We start from the raw sequence: 16,472 nt of genomic DNA, 5'->3' as shown, positions 1-16,472 counted from the left end.
CTTCCACACTTGAACTTGGATGTATCCGGTGGTCTATCACGGCAGTGGCCTCAGGAGAGATGACGTTATCCTTGACCCCAGCGTTGAACCGCGTCAGAGCGGTCGTCGTCCGAGCGAACGCGTTGGTCTGCGGCTTCTTTGAGTACACCCAGCCAACCAATGGGGAGAAGAGCCAGAGGTTAGAGGTCAACATCCGGTAGGGTAAGGTCATCTCCGTGGCAACGTACTCCAACATCCGGGTCTCCGGGCCCGTGCCAAACATCTTAAACATGTTGGGATGCGGGCTGTCCTCAAGCTTACTGATAGCTTTGGATAGAATTCCTACAGTAACCAAATGGGACATGGAAGATTAAGTGGTCAGTAACGGATTTCAATGAATTATTGTGGGGTCGTGTGGCGTAGCGGCAGAGTGCTTGACTCGGAACCTAGAGGTCCCGGGTTCGAGTCCTGACATACCACCGATCTTGTGCCCTTGGGAAAGGCACTTTACACGACTTTCCTCACTTCGCTCAGGTGAAAATGAGTATTGTATTGGCCCCTGTGTTGGTGGCGGCATTAATATAAGTTTAAAAAGAGTGTGCCGTCACCACGTCTTGTGATTACATGTTGGAAATTATTTAAAAAATCATGAATGAAAAAAAATTACGGTGGCTTATGATCGGATGTTGACACATTGGTGTACCAAATCTTTAGTGTGTTTTTGGCACACATTTATTTAGACAAATTAGCCTAAGTCTAAGAGGCTCAGTGGGCGTCACTCCACCGTACAGGGAGGGAAGTCGTGTAAAGTGCCTTTCCCAAGGGCACAACGTCGGGCCACGGTGAGTATCGAACCCAGGACCTATTGGTTCCGAGTCCAACGCTCTAACCGTTGCGCCACCGACGCCAATAAATTAATATATAGGAAAGCTTGTAAAATAAATTCAATGATAGTCAAGAAAAGAATTTGAATAGTATATTATTCTCCATACTATACTCTGTGTCATTTGTTCGACCTTCATGACCACGTAGATTTCATAATTTCATAACTTTTTTTTTTGCAAAACTTTTCTTTCATTCGCACGCTCGCATCAGTTTTGGGGTTCCCAGAGGATGTCATCCATACAATCAAATCAACATGGCCTTAAGAATAACTAAACCGACTGAAATAATACACTAAGTCTTGTACTTACCGATAGCTGACTCAGATCTAGGCATAGAAGCGTGTCCACCTTCTTCATTCACCGTTAGATGCAGCTGCAAGAAACCCTTTTCAGCTACACTGACCAGGGCAACTTGTTTACTTACACCTAAAGGATAGAAAACAGACGACAATTCAGTCGGGACTATGACAATACCGTGCTGCAATCCTTACTGAATGCTTATACACAGTAGCACTGTTGTACCTGTCCTTGGTACTGAATAGTACACTCCAGCAACGTTGTGACCTTCCTTAGTACATAAAAGTGTGCACACTGACACTGTTGTACCTGTCCTTGGTACTGAATGGTGTATACTCTAGCAATGTTGTGGTCTTCCTTAGTACAGAAAAGTGTGCACACTGAAACTGTTGTATCTGTCCTTGGTACTGAATGGTGTACACTCTAGAACGTTGTGACCTTCCTTAGTACAAAAAGTGTGCACACTGGCACTGTTGTACCTGTCCTTGGTACTGAAGGTGTACACTCTAACAACGTTGTGTCCTTCCTTAGTACAGAAAAGTGTGAACACGGACACTGTTGTACCTGTCCTTGGTACTGAATGGTGTACACTCTAGCAACGTTGTGGCCTTCCTTAGTACAGAATAGTGTTCACACTGACACTGTTGTACCTGTCCTTGGTACTGAATGCTGTGTGCATCAGCACTTGTTTTTATCCTTGTCCTTGGTACTGATTGAATGGTGTGCGCTTTATAATTTTCTAGTACATCACACATCTCTCTGTTTTCTTGTCATAAAATGAATTGATATACTAGAAAGATAACATTTGCAAAGCAAATGCATAATGTTTACCTTCGCATATGGTCTGCTCTGTTAATTTTTACACATTCATATATATGGTGACAGGAGTCTAAATCCCTCCTGCTATAAAGTTGCAACATGATGTATCGCTACACTAGTCACCATGGTGACAGACGTCTGGTTGAGGTCATTAACCGTATTGGTAAATATAAAAAACAATTATGTATTCCTAGAATATTTCATGTCAAAGCTCACCTGGTAATGTACTCTAAATGATGTAGAAAAATTATTTTTAATATTTCTATAATATTTTATGTCGAAGCTCACCTGGTACAAGACCTTCCCCTACAGGAGTTCCTTCGTCAAGAATAAATTCTATTTTCTCTCCCCTTTGAGCCAACATTTCACCGATGACCTTCGCACCAAAATGGCCGCTTGTCTCCTCGTCATGCCCGAAGGCGAGGTACAACGTGCGTTTCGGTCGATGTCCTCTCGAAAGGATAAACTCCACAGCCTCTAAACACCCCATCAGACTATGCTTGGCGTCTATGGTCCCTCTACCGTAGATATACCCGTCTTTGAGTTGTCCTGAAAACGGTGGCGCTTCCCAGTTCGCTTCCTGTGTGATTGGGACCACGTCTAGGTGGGATGCTAACATGTAAGGTTTCAGCGAGGCGTCCGAGCCATCCACTCGGTACAGAAGGCTATAGTTCCCGACGACATCCCTCCGGACCAACGGTGATCCGTGAATCGTTGGGAAACTCTCCCGGATAAACTGGGTGAACCTTGCTAACTCCTGCGGTGTCCCTACGCCGCGTTCGTAGGACACGGTTCGGAACTGGATGGCTGAAGTGAACCGGGACAGTCTTTCTTGATCGGCGGGGATGAAGTCGGGGTCGGTGAGCTTGCATTCCGGTGGGGAGGTCTGGTAGGACGGGAACGTCGCCGTTCTTATGACCACAATCGTTGCAAGCACCGCCAAAGTCAAAGCGAATCCCCGTACAACTAAGGACAAAACACGTGGAAGACTTTTCCACATTCTGTAGACTTTACATGTAACGTTGAATATTCTATGTAATTGTCTACTATGTATCCTTCTCAAAACTTCCTAGTATAGGCAGGCTCCGATTTCATACTTTGCAATGAAGATCTTGGATTTTCTGTGGAAATAAAAGTCATGATATGAAATATTGACAGCTTAAAGCCGATATTAATGTCATGTACCACAGTCTAGATGTGGATTGGTGGGTATTCAACCCTAATATTGCAAGCGTTTCATTGCTTCTCGGCTACATGATTCTATTTGCTCGTTGGATTTGGTCTGTCTCAAATCTTATAAGTTATAGCTTATGTTAACTACTTGAATCAGAACTAGACTAGGCCTACTTCCCTGTGCCCTCCCCTCCTCACCGGACAATTTAGACAACTTCTGTTGAAAATTGATTAACCATCGATCACCAAGGACATGGTTCTTGTTGTTACATTCGCCCCCCTCCCCACCTATACCGTTCTTTTTCGTGTGCATGCTTTTATTACTTTCAATAGTATTAAACCTGACTTACCTTTGATGATACATGTGAATATGACTGTAGCACACGCAAAACACCACTTAGAAGTCCATGAGGATGGGAAAACATGTTTTCATGGGCATCGTCAGTTCACTTCCGGGTATGTGTGTGCAGGACCACTCACTAGCGCCACCATGCGATGTAAATAGAGACTGCAGTTGGAGATTCCCACTTTACTTCTGTGACAGGTTTACAGAAAGGCATGATGATCAGTTTTGAGCCGCAAAAACAAAGCATTTCTTTCAAAAGTCTCTCCAAATGATATCTTTTTTTCACATAAACTCTAATATTAATTATTGATTTAGCGTGTGAGTTTAAAATTAAGTCATTATTTTGAGTAAATACTGTCTTTTGTTGCATTGTTTAGGATTCTACTCTCTGCAACCTTTTGTTTATCGCGCGGTCATTCCTCCCACTTATTGAACTCTCGTTTGTCTCGCGAGAGTTGCTAAGGGACGAATGGCGCCCTAGCAACAGGGAATCAAAATAGACTGTGGCGGTCTGGAGTAACTTGTCCGCAGTTTTAGCTCTGCTTTTGCTGTATATTTTGGGATTTTGGTAAGTATAAACGTATTTCACGATGTTCTAAACTTCCAGTCTAGCTTCAAGTGAAAAATAGAAGGTGGTGTAACCGTAGTATTCGCTTTCGGACCTTGTTTCTTCGTCGACACAACACTTGAAATTTCGTGCCCACAAAACTTTTAGTTTTGTTGCCGGCTTTATTTAAAGTTACCTGTATTATTTTAGCGGCTAAGGTTGTAACATAGGCTGCCAAACGACTAAATTGAAGCTTTGATACGTTTATTTTAGAGCATTATCACGTATTACCGTTACTTCTATACCAAGTTTTGTATCGACATGCATAACTCTTGAGAAGGGGGAGGGGGGCGGTTTCCAAAGCAAATTATGAGCACAAATTTTAAAATTTCTCCATCGTTATACAGTGGTATTAACATTTAACATTAACTATTGTTCTACTCTCCAGGCTCAATCTTGATAAGAGAATTGTTGTTGTTGTTGTTGTCCGTTTAACGTCTAATATCTCACTAGATGTGGTCTCTTGGTGCTGGTTTGCGCATAGTTCAGTTCAGAGTCAATATTTTGTATCTCTAGGTATTTAAATCTTGGTGCCTAAGAGAATCAGATATATTAGGTTTATCTGTTAGGTAACAGTGGGGGATTTATAGGCACTACCAACCCATCCGTCTGACGGGTCTAGACCTTTTAGGCGAATGGTTAGAGCATCGGGGTGTGAACTGGTACCCGGGTTGGGTCTGGGTTCGATCCCCGGCCCAGGGGTATCTTTTTGTTTCTACTTGCTCCTAGCTTCTTACAGTTACAAACTAATTAGTTTTTTTCTGCTTTAACTTTAGTTCTATCTTCAATTAATACACAACAAATACACTTTATCTCAAACTTTTCCTTTCATAACAATGCTCGAAATGAGTTGACTATTCAAACTTCTACAACATATCCCAATTTTACTAAACTTACAGACAAAGTAAAAACTATTCTTCTTTTAACATCCCAAAACCCACTAATTTTTTAAAAGGTGGGACATAACGTCTTCCATGGTCTAAAAAAGAGAAGTCAAACCCTTCAGACATAGTTTTAGACATAGCTATAGCTTTAGACCACTACCTTTCATCATGTAGATTTTAGTTATTTTATACTCTGTTCTTTTATGTTTGTAATTTGCAATTAGCCTCCGGGCACGAATTTGCAATAAACTTCTCTATTAAATCTCAGTTTTCTTTTTTTTAAATATTTTTAGAAAGAAGAAAGAGACTATTATGGGTCAGACCCTCACCCGAGCGGCGCAATGGACATCTGTCAGTGAGGGGGGTCAGGGGAAGCTGGAGTTCACCCCCCTAAATGAGGCGCTGCTTAACGAGATCATCAAGTTTGCCGAGGGGTTCGCCTCCAAACACCAACAAGAGGCTCAGACCGTGTTCCGCTCCCCGCTAACCTGGGAAACTCAGATCGCGCCGTCTGCATTTTCAGGGGCATATGAAGTCAGGTGAGCTATGTTTGTGTTAACCTTTTCACTACTAAAGCTGTATCCTTACACCTAGGGGCGTGTTGACTATATCAGAACTTATCTGTAAAAGGATTAATATCAGCATGGAGCTATGGTTATGCTCCTTGACATCTGCTAGTGAACAAAAGAACAATTCTGAACAAAATTATAAGTGAACAAAATTCCCACAGTCTGTTTACAGGCATATACAATAGAAGCTACTTGGTAATTTAATAAGCATCTTAGAGGAGCTACTTGTGACTTTTGAAACCTTTGCAAGTTTATAAGTGAATAACAACTCAAATATGACACAGTCCAAAGTTTTGCCAACAATATTGGCATGCCAAAATGATCATCATCATGAATCATAATTGTGACGAGACACGATCTTGGTTAGGACCATACATGTTAAAATGTAACTCAATTGTACATTATCTTATTACCAGAAGCATTGGACCAATCAGAAGGCTCCATTTCCCGTTGGTTTAAATTAGAATAACTGACCACATCTTATATAAGTTATAAAGGAATTTGTGTACATGGTGAGATAATCCCTGGTCAGGTGCGATAACCACCGAATAAACCACCGAGTGAGCGGAGGGCAGTAACCCTGTATTCATCCATCTTTATTTTCTCCATCTCTCCAGTGACAACAAGGCTGTATCAGAGGCTAAGGCACCTGATGGACAGCCTTTACTTGTGCTGGAGGCTGCAGGGGGCAAAAACACGGTCAGTGTCAGCTCGTTTGACCAACTGTCCGCAGTCCTCAAGTACTCTGGGGACAAGATGAGAGAGGCCAGGGCCTGCTTGGAAGGTGGGTATCATCTTTAAAACCTAGCCTTAATTTTCATCTTTGGATAGAACTGTCATAGATCTGTCACCATGATAAATAGTGTTGGGTTACATCATGTTGCAATTTCATAGCAGGAGGGATTTAAACTCCTGTCACCATATATATGAATGTGTTTGAGTACGAATTACTCATTCTTTCTCATTCTATTTCTATACATTTATGTGTGATTTGTTCAATTGTTGTATTGTTTTCAGCCAATCGTGACCCGGCTGCGAAGATTCTCGGAGACGGTTACGCGACGATCGAGGGTGAGGACAACTCCATGCTGCGTCTGCTGGAGAAGGTGAAGAAGGAGGAGGGTCAGGAGGAGGGAGAGACGCTGCAGGCCACCATGCGGCTGCTGGTCATACTGCAGCAGTTCGACATGCAGCTGCTCAACATGTCCCTGCAGCACATCTCTAAGTAAGGAAATTGTTTGAAGTTTTAGGAGGGCCTGCAAGGGGAGGTCCTGACAACGCTCTACGCTGAATTCGGAAACCTCTCGATTACGCTTTACGATAAATTTCAAGTGGCTATAACGCATTACGTAGAATTAAAACACCGAATATGCTCTACGCAAAAATATTAGAGCGGTCCCTCTACGCTCTACGTAGAATTAAAACGGCTGACTACGCTCTACGGAAAATGGCTTGCGGGCCCCCCTGTAGGGGAGGGGGCAGATACCTACATTTTGGGACAAACCAAGATGAATTGGAGTAGGGGGATTTAAAGATGGATGTTTTCTTCTATGGGATTATTTGGTCTTAGCTGTAAGATAATGCAAGTTTCATTTTTTTCCTGCTTGAACAATATTTCACTCTTCCTAGCCTGACTGAACCTTGCTTTTCGCCGGCTTTATTATTCTGCCACCCAACAGCTCTTTGAGCGCTGGACAAAGAGCTCAAGTGTTCACTGGCTACACTCCTCCCATGCTTTAAAGTTTGCACAAGCCTGAAACCCCATAGGAGTTGTCTATGTTTATAACTGAACACTTTTAAGGCAGGGATTTACAATGTCCATATAATAGGACCTTTTAAAGTTGTGAAATTCTTTAATTTCAAGTGCACCACCATTAGGTGTTGAAGGGTTAACAGAAGTGTTTTGTGTCCCACAGGGAGGTTCGTCTGACTCCAGCTGCAGTCAACAGTGAGGTGAAGCTGCTGCAGTCTTTCTCTGGTGATGACGGGGACAAGACAGTACTGAAGTCTATTCAGTACACTTCAGGTACAGTACGAAACTCCTTCAGAACCTCAGACATTCAACACAAAATGCGTTTTAACTAAGGGCTCCCTTGCATCTCATACAAACAAACAAACAAAGATGGCACACAGACGTATATTACACAATCATGCACTCACACATACACACATACACACACACACACCAAAATGATACCTCACTCCCTTGGGGTGATCTAGTATTCATGATTAGTAATTTAGCATAATGTCAAAAGGCTTCTTAATCTACTGTGAAGCGTGATCTGGACCCCCATATAGACCCTCACTCTTCTATGCAAAAAAAATTTATGCCAGTGACCCACATTTGCACCTAACCCCATAACTACCCTCCACAGACTATGAGTGTAACAATGGTATACTGACTGACCCCATAACTACCCTCCACAGACTATGAGTGTAACAATGGTATACTGACTGACCCCATACCTACCCTCCACAGACTATGAGTGTAACAATGGTATACTGACTAACCCCATACCTACCCTCCACAGACTGTGTTCACAATGGTATACTGACTGACCCCATATCTACCCTCCACAGACTATGAGTTTAACAATGGTTGCCGGGCGCCGCCCTGGCGACAGGTCCACGGGGACATCTGCTATCTGGTCATCAAACCTCACGACACCGACCTACTGTCTGTCAGCGCAAGTACTGCCGGAGTCTACATCAATGGGGTAAGACTTCATATATACATGTATGGTAACAGCAGTCTAAATCCCTCCTGCTATAAAATTGCAACATGATGTAACCTAACACTAGTTACCATCATGTAGAATTTGCATTGAAGTTGCAATTTTTAGGATTAAAACGATTGACAACAAAATTAATACAGCTTTTTACTATGGAAAGTAATACTTTCTATGTACAGAAAAAAAATTAGGTCATGTGTAAAACATTTGATGCATGTTACAAAAATTGCTCAATTTTTTTCCTCAAAATTTTAGGTCATACACTTGATGTATGTTACAAACACTGCTAAATTTTAGTCCTCAAAACTACCTAAAAATTTAGGTCATGCGTAAAACATTTGATGCACGTTACAAAAATTGCTCAATTTTTTTCCTCAAAATTTTAGGCCATGTTTAGTACACTTAATGTATGTTACAAACAGTGCTCAATTTTAGCCCTCAAAACTACCTAAAAATTTAGGTCATGCGTAAAACATTTGTATATTGCAAGTATTGCTCTTTTTTTTCTTAGAACTAACCAATTTCATATGATAAACCCATTGGAAATGTTTTCACTATAGAAAGCTCAGTATTTCAGCTATGTGTATTTTTTAGTGTGGAAATCATTGTTACTGTAACATTCGTAGGTGTCCCAAGAGAAAGTGTCAATAGACAGGGTCTTTAGTTACAATTACATGTATGACTAGATCAACCACCATGTAAAATATTCATGGGGTATTATTGAGTGAATTGTGGTCTGTCTTCTTTGTTAGAAGGCCTGGCTGGTATCAGATTTAAATGTTTGTGAAAAGCAATGGAGCTAGAAATAATTAACATGAACATAGATATTATTTTCAAATTAATGTGGCTACTGCATGCATAGGCATGGTACTATGATGATGTTAAATGTCATGGGTATATTTGAAAAGACAGTGGATATTATTAGATTATTGCAGTCTTTAATAGGCCACACCAATTTAATTTGTTGGTTATCTGATTTTTTCAGAAAAAATATGAAGTGACGGGGTAAAAAAAATAAAAACAGGTCTAGGCATCCTATTATGGCCACAAATGCTATGATAGGAGCCATGAAGTCAACACAAAAGGCTGGGTCAAAATTTAAACAATGAATTTTGAACTTTCAATCAAACCACTGCATTGATAGATGGAAAAACTGTAACAACTAGGAACAGAAGGACTTTCCTTAACTTGGGGGTAAAATATGAGCATTTTTGTGTTGGTTCAGAACCAGAATCTTTTTGTTTTTCAAATCGGAAAAAAACGAAGAGACAAATCCGAGAACCAACAAATTAAATTGGTGTGGGCTTATAGCAGTGCATTTTACATTTTTTCTGAAGAGTTTACAAAGTCTTTTGTGTTTTTCTAGGGTTTTGAGAAGGAGAATTTCTCCGACTTGAAACACGAGAGAGAGGGAGAGATCTACAAGGACCTGGTGACGCTCCTGAAGGAAAAGTCTGCTGTGTTTGCCGAGAACATCGCAAAACAGGTAGGGACTGAGATGTTTTTGGCAATGCCTCAGGGGTGGAGGCATTTTTATAGCATACAGGTTCACCATATACATCTAGGTATCACAAAATCTTTAGAAACATGTGTCTCACTAGGGGTAGAATCAGGGATAGCTTGATGTACCATTTTTGGCATCGAAGAGTAACTGTCAGAAAATTTTGCTATTGTTTCCTACCATCCCTAATGATTTTTACTTTCTGATGATTTTTTTTTTGCTTTCTCTCATGTAACAAAATGTTTTCTAACTTCTCTAGCTTGCTATGAAGTTGTCTTATGATTTAAAAAAATTGACAGTTTCTGTTAGCAATTTTCTATGTAATATTCAGGTAAAAAGTTTTGAAAAATTGTGGAGTCAACAAGTTTGGGTGTCAGGAATCGCATTATAATATTTATCAAACTTTAAGACAGTAATACCAGGAATATCTGAACTCATGTGACCTCAAACGACCTTTGACAGGACTTCACCCTTCGCGAAGACGAGACGACGGCCAATCAGTACGACATCATGGAGAGCGGGGACGAGGGCGACGGCGATAACACGCATCGCACCAACGAGGACGCAAAGAAGGACAGCAAGGAGCCGCAGAAGGCCGAGAAACAGAAGAGCAACTTGAAGAAAACGGGGAAGGACCGAAGTCCACGAAAACAGCCGCAGCCATCGCTGAAGTGGAAGAACCTGGGGCTCGGGGAGGAGGCTGACGAGAAAAAGTGCGTAAAAATCATTTAGAAGTCTTTAGAACAAAGACAATCATGCATCCAGACAAGTAATTTTTCTATACTGCAGATTGGAATATTGTTGTAGACAAACATGATACACACTATTGTACAGCTCAGGCCATGTTGATTTGATTATATGGATGACATCCTCTGGGAACCCCAAAACTGATGCGCGCGTGCGAATAAAAAAAAAGTTTTGCAAAAAAAAAAAAGTTGCTTTCACTATGAAATCTACGTGGTCATGAAGGTTGAACAAATGGCACAGAATATGTTATGGCGAATAATCTACTCCTCGAATTCATTTCTTTACATTTTTGTCTTTTTTCCTTTGATTTTGGCATTCTACGACATTGGTATCATTTCTAAATGTTTTCCTTGCAACTTATGGTATATTTTTGCTCATTTAGCAACTATTTTGCACGATTTACAGTATGGTTGAAAACTTTTTTTTTTTTGGAAACGGCCGAAAATTCATGCGCGCGCGGATGTCATCCATATAATCAAATCAACATGGCCTCAGGTAGTTTTCTACATTGTTGTGCAATCCTATGCTAAAAAATTACAATTTCATCCATCCATCCATCCAGTCATTCATTTGTTCACTTATTCATTCATTTGTTCATTCTGTCTGTTACAGAGAGGAGAAAGACCAGATCAGAGAAGGAAGTGCTGGAAAGAAGGAGAAGAAGAAGGTTACAGTCCAGGAGTCCAAAGGACGAGTGTAGTAAGTCCAATATCCTCCTTAATTATATTACTTGCAGTGCTCTGACACTACTACTAACAAGTACTACACCCATAGCCATAATCAGTAATTTCTTACTGTATGGTACATGTAACATTGAGTTTTTGAGTTCTGGTCAGTAACAGTCTTAGATGACTTAGACATTAACCAAACCTTTCCAATTGTTCTGTAAAATCTGTCAAGGTTTGACAGACCACATCACAAAAGATGTATTTAATACTTCAATGCCATCCACACACAGGCAAGCATGCCTGTCCTTGGTGCTGAACACCATCCACACACAGACAAACATACCTGTCCTTGGTGCTGAACACCAGCCACACACAGGCAAACATACCTGTCCTTGGTGCTGATCGCCATCCACACACATAAAAACATACCTTCCTTGGTGCTGAACGCCATCCACACACAGGCAAGCATGCCGGTCCTTGGTGCTGAACGCCATCCACAAACAGGCAAACATACCTGTCCTTGGTGCTGAACACCAGCCACACACAGGTGAACATGCCTGTCCTTGGTGCTGAACACCAGCCACACACAGGCAAACATACCTGTCCTTGGTGCTGATCACCATCCACACACATAAAAACATACCTTCCTTGGTGCTGAACGCCATCCACACACAGGCAAGCATACCTGTCCTTGATGCTGAACACCATCCACACACAGGCAAACACACCTGTCCTTGGTGCTGAACACCATCCACACACAGGCAAACACACCTGTCCTTGGTACTGAACGCCATCCACACACAAACAAACATACCTGTCCTTGGTGCTGAACACCATCCACACACACACAAAGACACCTGTCCTTGGTACTTAACACCATCCATATGATCACTTTTCCGCCCGACAGTCCAGTGATTAAGGGGCGTAAGTCGAAGACGCCGGCTCAGGACCAGGAGGACACCTTCAGCGAGAGTTCCACGGAGAGCGAGGAAGAAGAGGAGAGTCCAGACCGGCGCCAGGAGGCCAACTCTGACCTCCCCTCCGAGTACTGGCAGATCCAGAAACTAGTCAAGTACCTCAAGGTACAAAGAAATGTTTTCTACAAATCTAGGTTCTTTTTATCTAAGAACTAGTGTCAGTTTTCAAAAGTGAGCAATACAAAGAATTAATTTCTAATGTTGTACAGTAAATCATTAATCTGGAAAATCAAACCAACAGTTTCTTCTCTCCGTATGATTGTCCATTGATGATTATTTTTTGGGGGGAGGGGAATTTAACTTTTTGATCCACTGATCTACCTTGCCTGAAACAGGTTTTATGCAAACCACTTCAAAAGACCCCAACGCGTTCCATTTTTCACAAGAAATTTGCCTCCACTCCTGACCCATTGCCAAAATAACAATCTGTTTATTTTTTCTGAGAAGACATACTTTGTACAAGTTACTATGACACACATAAACGTAGCATTCCATTCTTCACAATCAAAATGCCTCCACCCCTGAGGTGTCGCCAAAAGAGAATCTTTATCTTTCACAGGGAGGGAACCAGACGGCCACCATCATCGCTCTGTGCTCGATGCGGGACTTTAACCTGACCCAGGAGACGTGTCAGCTGGCCATCCGAGACGTCGGCGGTCTGGAGGTCCTTATCAACCTGCTGGACACCGAAGAGATCAAGTGCAAGGTAAATATACTGTAGGAGGGTATTATGGAATGATAATGACCTGACTTGCTGTGCATAAATGACTGGGTGTTATGTCATAACTATCTGTTAATTGGCTGTTGCCAGAAGAAAATGACTATTCAAACTGCTATCCGACTTTCAAATCTAAGTCATATACATGTACATGGAACCTGGTACATGTAATATTCTATTCATTATATGGTCACCACAACATACTTTCTCTAGATCACTTGTTGGTGACAGACATAAAAAAATTGTTTTCAAACTGTTTTACAGATTGGATCCCTGAAGATTCTGAAAGAGATCAGTCACAACGCGCAAATCCGGCGCGCGATCGCGGATCTCGGGGGTCTGCAGACCATGGTGAAGATTCTCAAGTCGCCTGACAAGGACCTGAAGTGCCTGGCCGCAGAAACCATCGCCAACGTGGCCAAGTTCCGCCGCGCACGCCGTACCGTCAGGCAACATGGCGGCATCAAAAAGCTGGTAGGTGGTTTCAAGTTTGAATTCCTTGATCAACTGCTCCTCCTATCATTTGAGAGCAGTACTGCATGCAGGTTAGCTTGCATAGTAAGTGGCATGTATGGCTTTTAGTTTTACAGAAAGCTGCAGTTCTTTGCACTAACCACAAATTGTATTAGTGAGACATTGAGGAAGGTTGAGGTGCAATGCCTTACTCAGCTGCTAGGGGTCTCTCCTAGTACATGCAAGCAACACCATTATTCTACAGGCTACTGCATGGTCAAGGGCCTCTATTGTCTTCCTGACTTGAAGTTCATAACAAAATGTGGTATCTTTCAGTGTCATTTCCGTCACATCACTTGTGACAGTTGCTCGATAAGCAAACAATTATATAGGTCCACGCCACTTTGAAGTTTGAAAATCATTGGGTGAACGCCAACGCAGGAAACAAGTGCCTCTGTCTTGTTTTTCCAAACACTCAGGACTCAAATACGTTTCCCAGCTGTATTGTATTAAGATGAGGAGGGCAAACCAAGAGAATGGAGATAACATTCAAGTTTGATTCTCTCAGTTTCAGATAAAATTCCATTGCTGTCTTCTTATGTTAGTTCCAAAAATACGTAAAGGATGATTTTCAAATTAGACGACAAAGAAATTGTTTCAAGACCAAGAATACAAAAACAAGAAAGCTGAGAAAAATGAACAATTTTTCTGACATGTTCCTAAACAAGATACATTAAAACCCAGGCCCTTTAAGTTTTAGATAAAATTCCATTGCTGTCTTTTTATATGTTTAGTTCCAAAAATATGTAAAGGATGAATTTCAAAGAAATTGCTTCAAGACCAAGAATACAAAAACAAGAAAGCTGAGAAAACAGAACTTTGCAATTTTTCTGACATGTTCCTAAACAAGATACATTAAAACCCAGGCCCTTTAAGTTTTGGATAAAATTCCATTGCTGTCTTTTTATATGTTTAGGTCCAAAAATATGTAAAGGATGATTTTCAAATTAGACGACAAAGAAATTGTTTCAAGACCAAGAATACAAAAACAAGAAAGCTGAGAAAAATGAGCAATTTTTCTGACATTTTCCTAAACAAGATACATTCAGCCCCAGGCCCTGAGGCTTCTCATTTGACAGCTGTGCCCTTGGTGACCTTGTAATTTGGAGGTTGACCTTGAGTTTTCAAAACTAACTTTGAGTTGACTTCCCAGGAATACCAATTAACCAGGAAGCACAGTAGCTTGTTTTTATGGTTTAAAGACATGAAGCAAACATTTTGATTATTTTTTATGCTTTTTTTCTGAAAGTAAAGTGTACATGTGCGCTGAAAAGCACAATGTTGCATGAAAATATTGAAAACTACAGTGCCTAGAAGAAATGTGACAAAACACATAGAACCAAATTACTTTTTCAAACAGTCACAGTATAAGTCTAAAGCCAACTTTTGAAGTATACTCAATGAGTTGCACTTTGTTAAAGTTTGTATTCAGCAATTCTTAGTATATTTTCTTACAACTTTGTCTTGAATACTAAGCTTGAAACTGATTTTTACAATAAGTAACATTATTCAACAAAACTTAATTAATGGTTCAATGTCTTAGAATAACCTATAATACAAGATTCCTAGAACACAAATTTGCTAATAAAATGTAGACTTTCCATTGGTCAACTCAAGGACATTACACAACTGAAGTTAGCAGATCATTTGGCACTTTTCCAGTGGCTGAATCCAACTGAAGTCAGCAGTTTATTCGCTAACAGAAACTTTCCAAAGGTTGAATCAACAGTGCATGTTGTCCACATTTCACCTGGGAAAACCCTCTATCAACAGTAGCAAAAGTTAATGGGGTACAAAAATCCCCCAAGGGATCCTCCAGATTACCACTTGCTGAAAACAGATTAGGAAAACAGGCCAGGATTACACCAGAGATATGTTAATCTTGTAAAACGCTAATCCCCTTATGGTTAAGGAGGTACAAGAAAACAAGACTGTTTCTTTCAACAGAGGCGTGGATTGTCCTAATCTACATGTAGAACAAGAAGCGTAAACACACTAGTGGTGTACTACTCATTTATCATTGTGCAAACTTGTCATGCTGTAAGTTCAAGGTAGTTTGCCCTCCACTGAAACAATTGATCAAGTGTACATAAGAGTTGAATGTGTATGGTTGTTGCTATCATTACATGTAGTATGTTTTTCTTCACTTTTTGTAGGAAATATTGAAAAAGCAAATTGAGTTTTGATATTTAAATGCCCAAGTCAACTGTTCAGAAAAAAAGCTATATGTATCTGTCCATCCCCTACTTATTACCCGATTTACCCCCAGAGTCTTGACCTGTATATCTCCCCTCCCCCCTAACAGTAAATGATCTACCCCTTCCCCTAACAGTAAATGATCTACCCCCTTCCCCTCCCCCTAACAGTAAATGATNAACCCCTCCCCTTAATAGCAAATGATCTATCCCCCTCCCCCCTAACAGTAAATTATCTATCCCCCTAACAGTAAATGATCTATCCCCCTAACAGTAAATGATCTACCCCTTCCCCTAACAGTAAATGATCTACCCCTCCTCCCCCTAACATCAAGACTTAGTGATCTACCCCCTCCCCTCCCCCCTAACAGTAAATGATCATCCCCCTCCCCTCCCCCCCTAACAGTAAATGATCTGCCGTGACTAATAGCATGTTTAGTCAGACAGGGGATACTTCTTGCCTGAGGCCGCTAATTAACCAGGAATGAACCACAATTACATGTACACACCGCTGTCTACTGGTTCTAGTTGATTTATCTCACAGATTAACAGAAATAATCAAGTAATGATGGTAACTGTTATCCAACACAGACACTTTCTTTTCAAAAGATTCTGTGAGAACATCTTTAAACATCTGCATGTCACGTTTTGTTTCTACAGTTTGTAAGTGATTTAACTTTTCTTTTTCCCTTGCCTTGTGCAAGTGTGTTAACTCTAGAAAGAACTATCTATAGATCTTTTTTATGAATGAATAAAAGACTTTCATGGTCCTACAAGCTAAGTACAGGTCCTGAAGATAAATTCTAGGCACAATTACAGCACTAAGTCTTGTTGTAAGAATCTGGTATGTTATTACAGATCTA

The 16,472-nt window shown here is 40.9% G+C and overlaps 2 protein-coding genes across 2 annotated transcripts in view; one reads left to right on the top strand and one right to left on the bottom strand.

The window, feature by feature from the left end:
• Positions 1 to 3,601, bottom strand: part of LOC109461868 (N-fatty-acyl-amino acid synthase/hydrolase PM20D1-like) — a 5,151-nt gene extending 1,550 nt beyond the window's left edge. The window contains exons 1-4 of the mRNA XM_019758337.1: positions 3,503 to 3,601; positions 2,268 to 3,100; positions 1,173 to 1,289; positions 50 to 321 (exon numbers count right to left, since the gene is read on the bottom strand). Of these exons, the coding sequence (XP_019613896.1) occupies positions 50 to 321; positions 1,173 to 1,289; positions 2,268 to 2,979 (1,101 nt within the window). The 5' untranslated portion in view covers positions 2,980 to 3,100; positions 3,503 to 3,601. The remainder of the gene's footprint in view (positions 1 to 49; positions 322 to 1,172; positions 1,290 to 2,267; positions 3,101 to 3,502) is intronic.
• Positions 3,602 to 3,951: 350 nt separating this feature from the next.
• The window catches only part of LOC109461907 (armadillo repeat-containing protein 4-like), a 30,922-nt gene continuing 18,401 nt past the window's right edge, over positions 3,952 to 16,472 (top strand). Inside the window, exons 1-12 of the mRNA XM_019758384.1 lie at positions 3,952 to 4,066; positions 5,283 to 5,528; positions 6,176 to 6,342; positions 6,576 to 6,783; positions 7,475 to 7,584; positions 8,139 to 8,275; positions 9,657 to 9,776; positions 10,254 to 10,504; positions 11,151 to 11,237; positions 12,114 to 12,288; positions 12,743 to 12,889; positions 13,166 to 13,375. Of these exons, the coding sequence (XP_019613943.1) occupies positions 5,302 to 5,528; positions 6,176 to 6,342; positions 6,576 to 6,783; positions 7,475 to 7,584; positions 8,139 to 8,275; positions 9,657 to 9,776; positions 10,254 to 10,504; positions 11,151 to 11,237; positions 12,114 to 12,288; positions 12,743 to 12,889; positions 13,166 to 13,375 (1,839 nt within the window). The 5' untranslated portion in view covers positions 3,952 to 4,066; positions 5,283 to 5,301. The remainder of the gene's footprint in view (positions 4,067 to 5,282; positions 5,529 to 6,175; positions 6,343 to 6,575; positions 6,784 to 7,474; positions 7,585 to 8,138; positions 8,276 to 9,656; positions 9,777 to 10,253; positions 10,505 to 11,150; positions 11,238 to 12,113; positions 12,289 to 12,742; positions 12,890 to 13,165; positions 13,376 to 16,472) is intronic.

This window comes from Branchiostoma belcheri, unplaced genomic scaffold (genome assembly GCF_001625305.1).
Source record: "Branchiostoma belcheri isolate BF01 breed outbred unplaced genomic scaffold, Haploidv18h27 scaffold97, whole genome shotgun sequence".
In the NCBI taxonomy this organism is placed as follows: domain Eukaryota; kingdom Metazoa; phylum Chordata; class Leptocardii; order Amphioxiformes; family Branchiostomatidae; genus Branchiostoma; species Branchiostoma belcheri.
The sequence above is the reverse complement of the archived record's forward strand: the minus strand, read 5'-3'. Positions and strand labels throughout refer to the sequence as shown.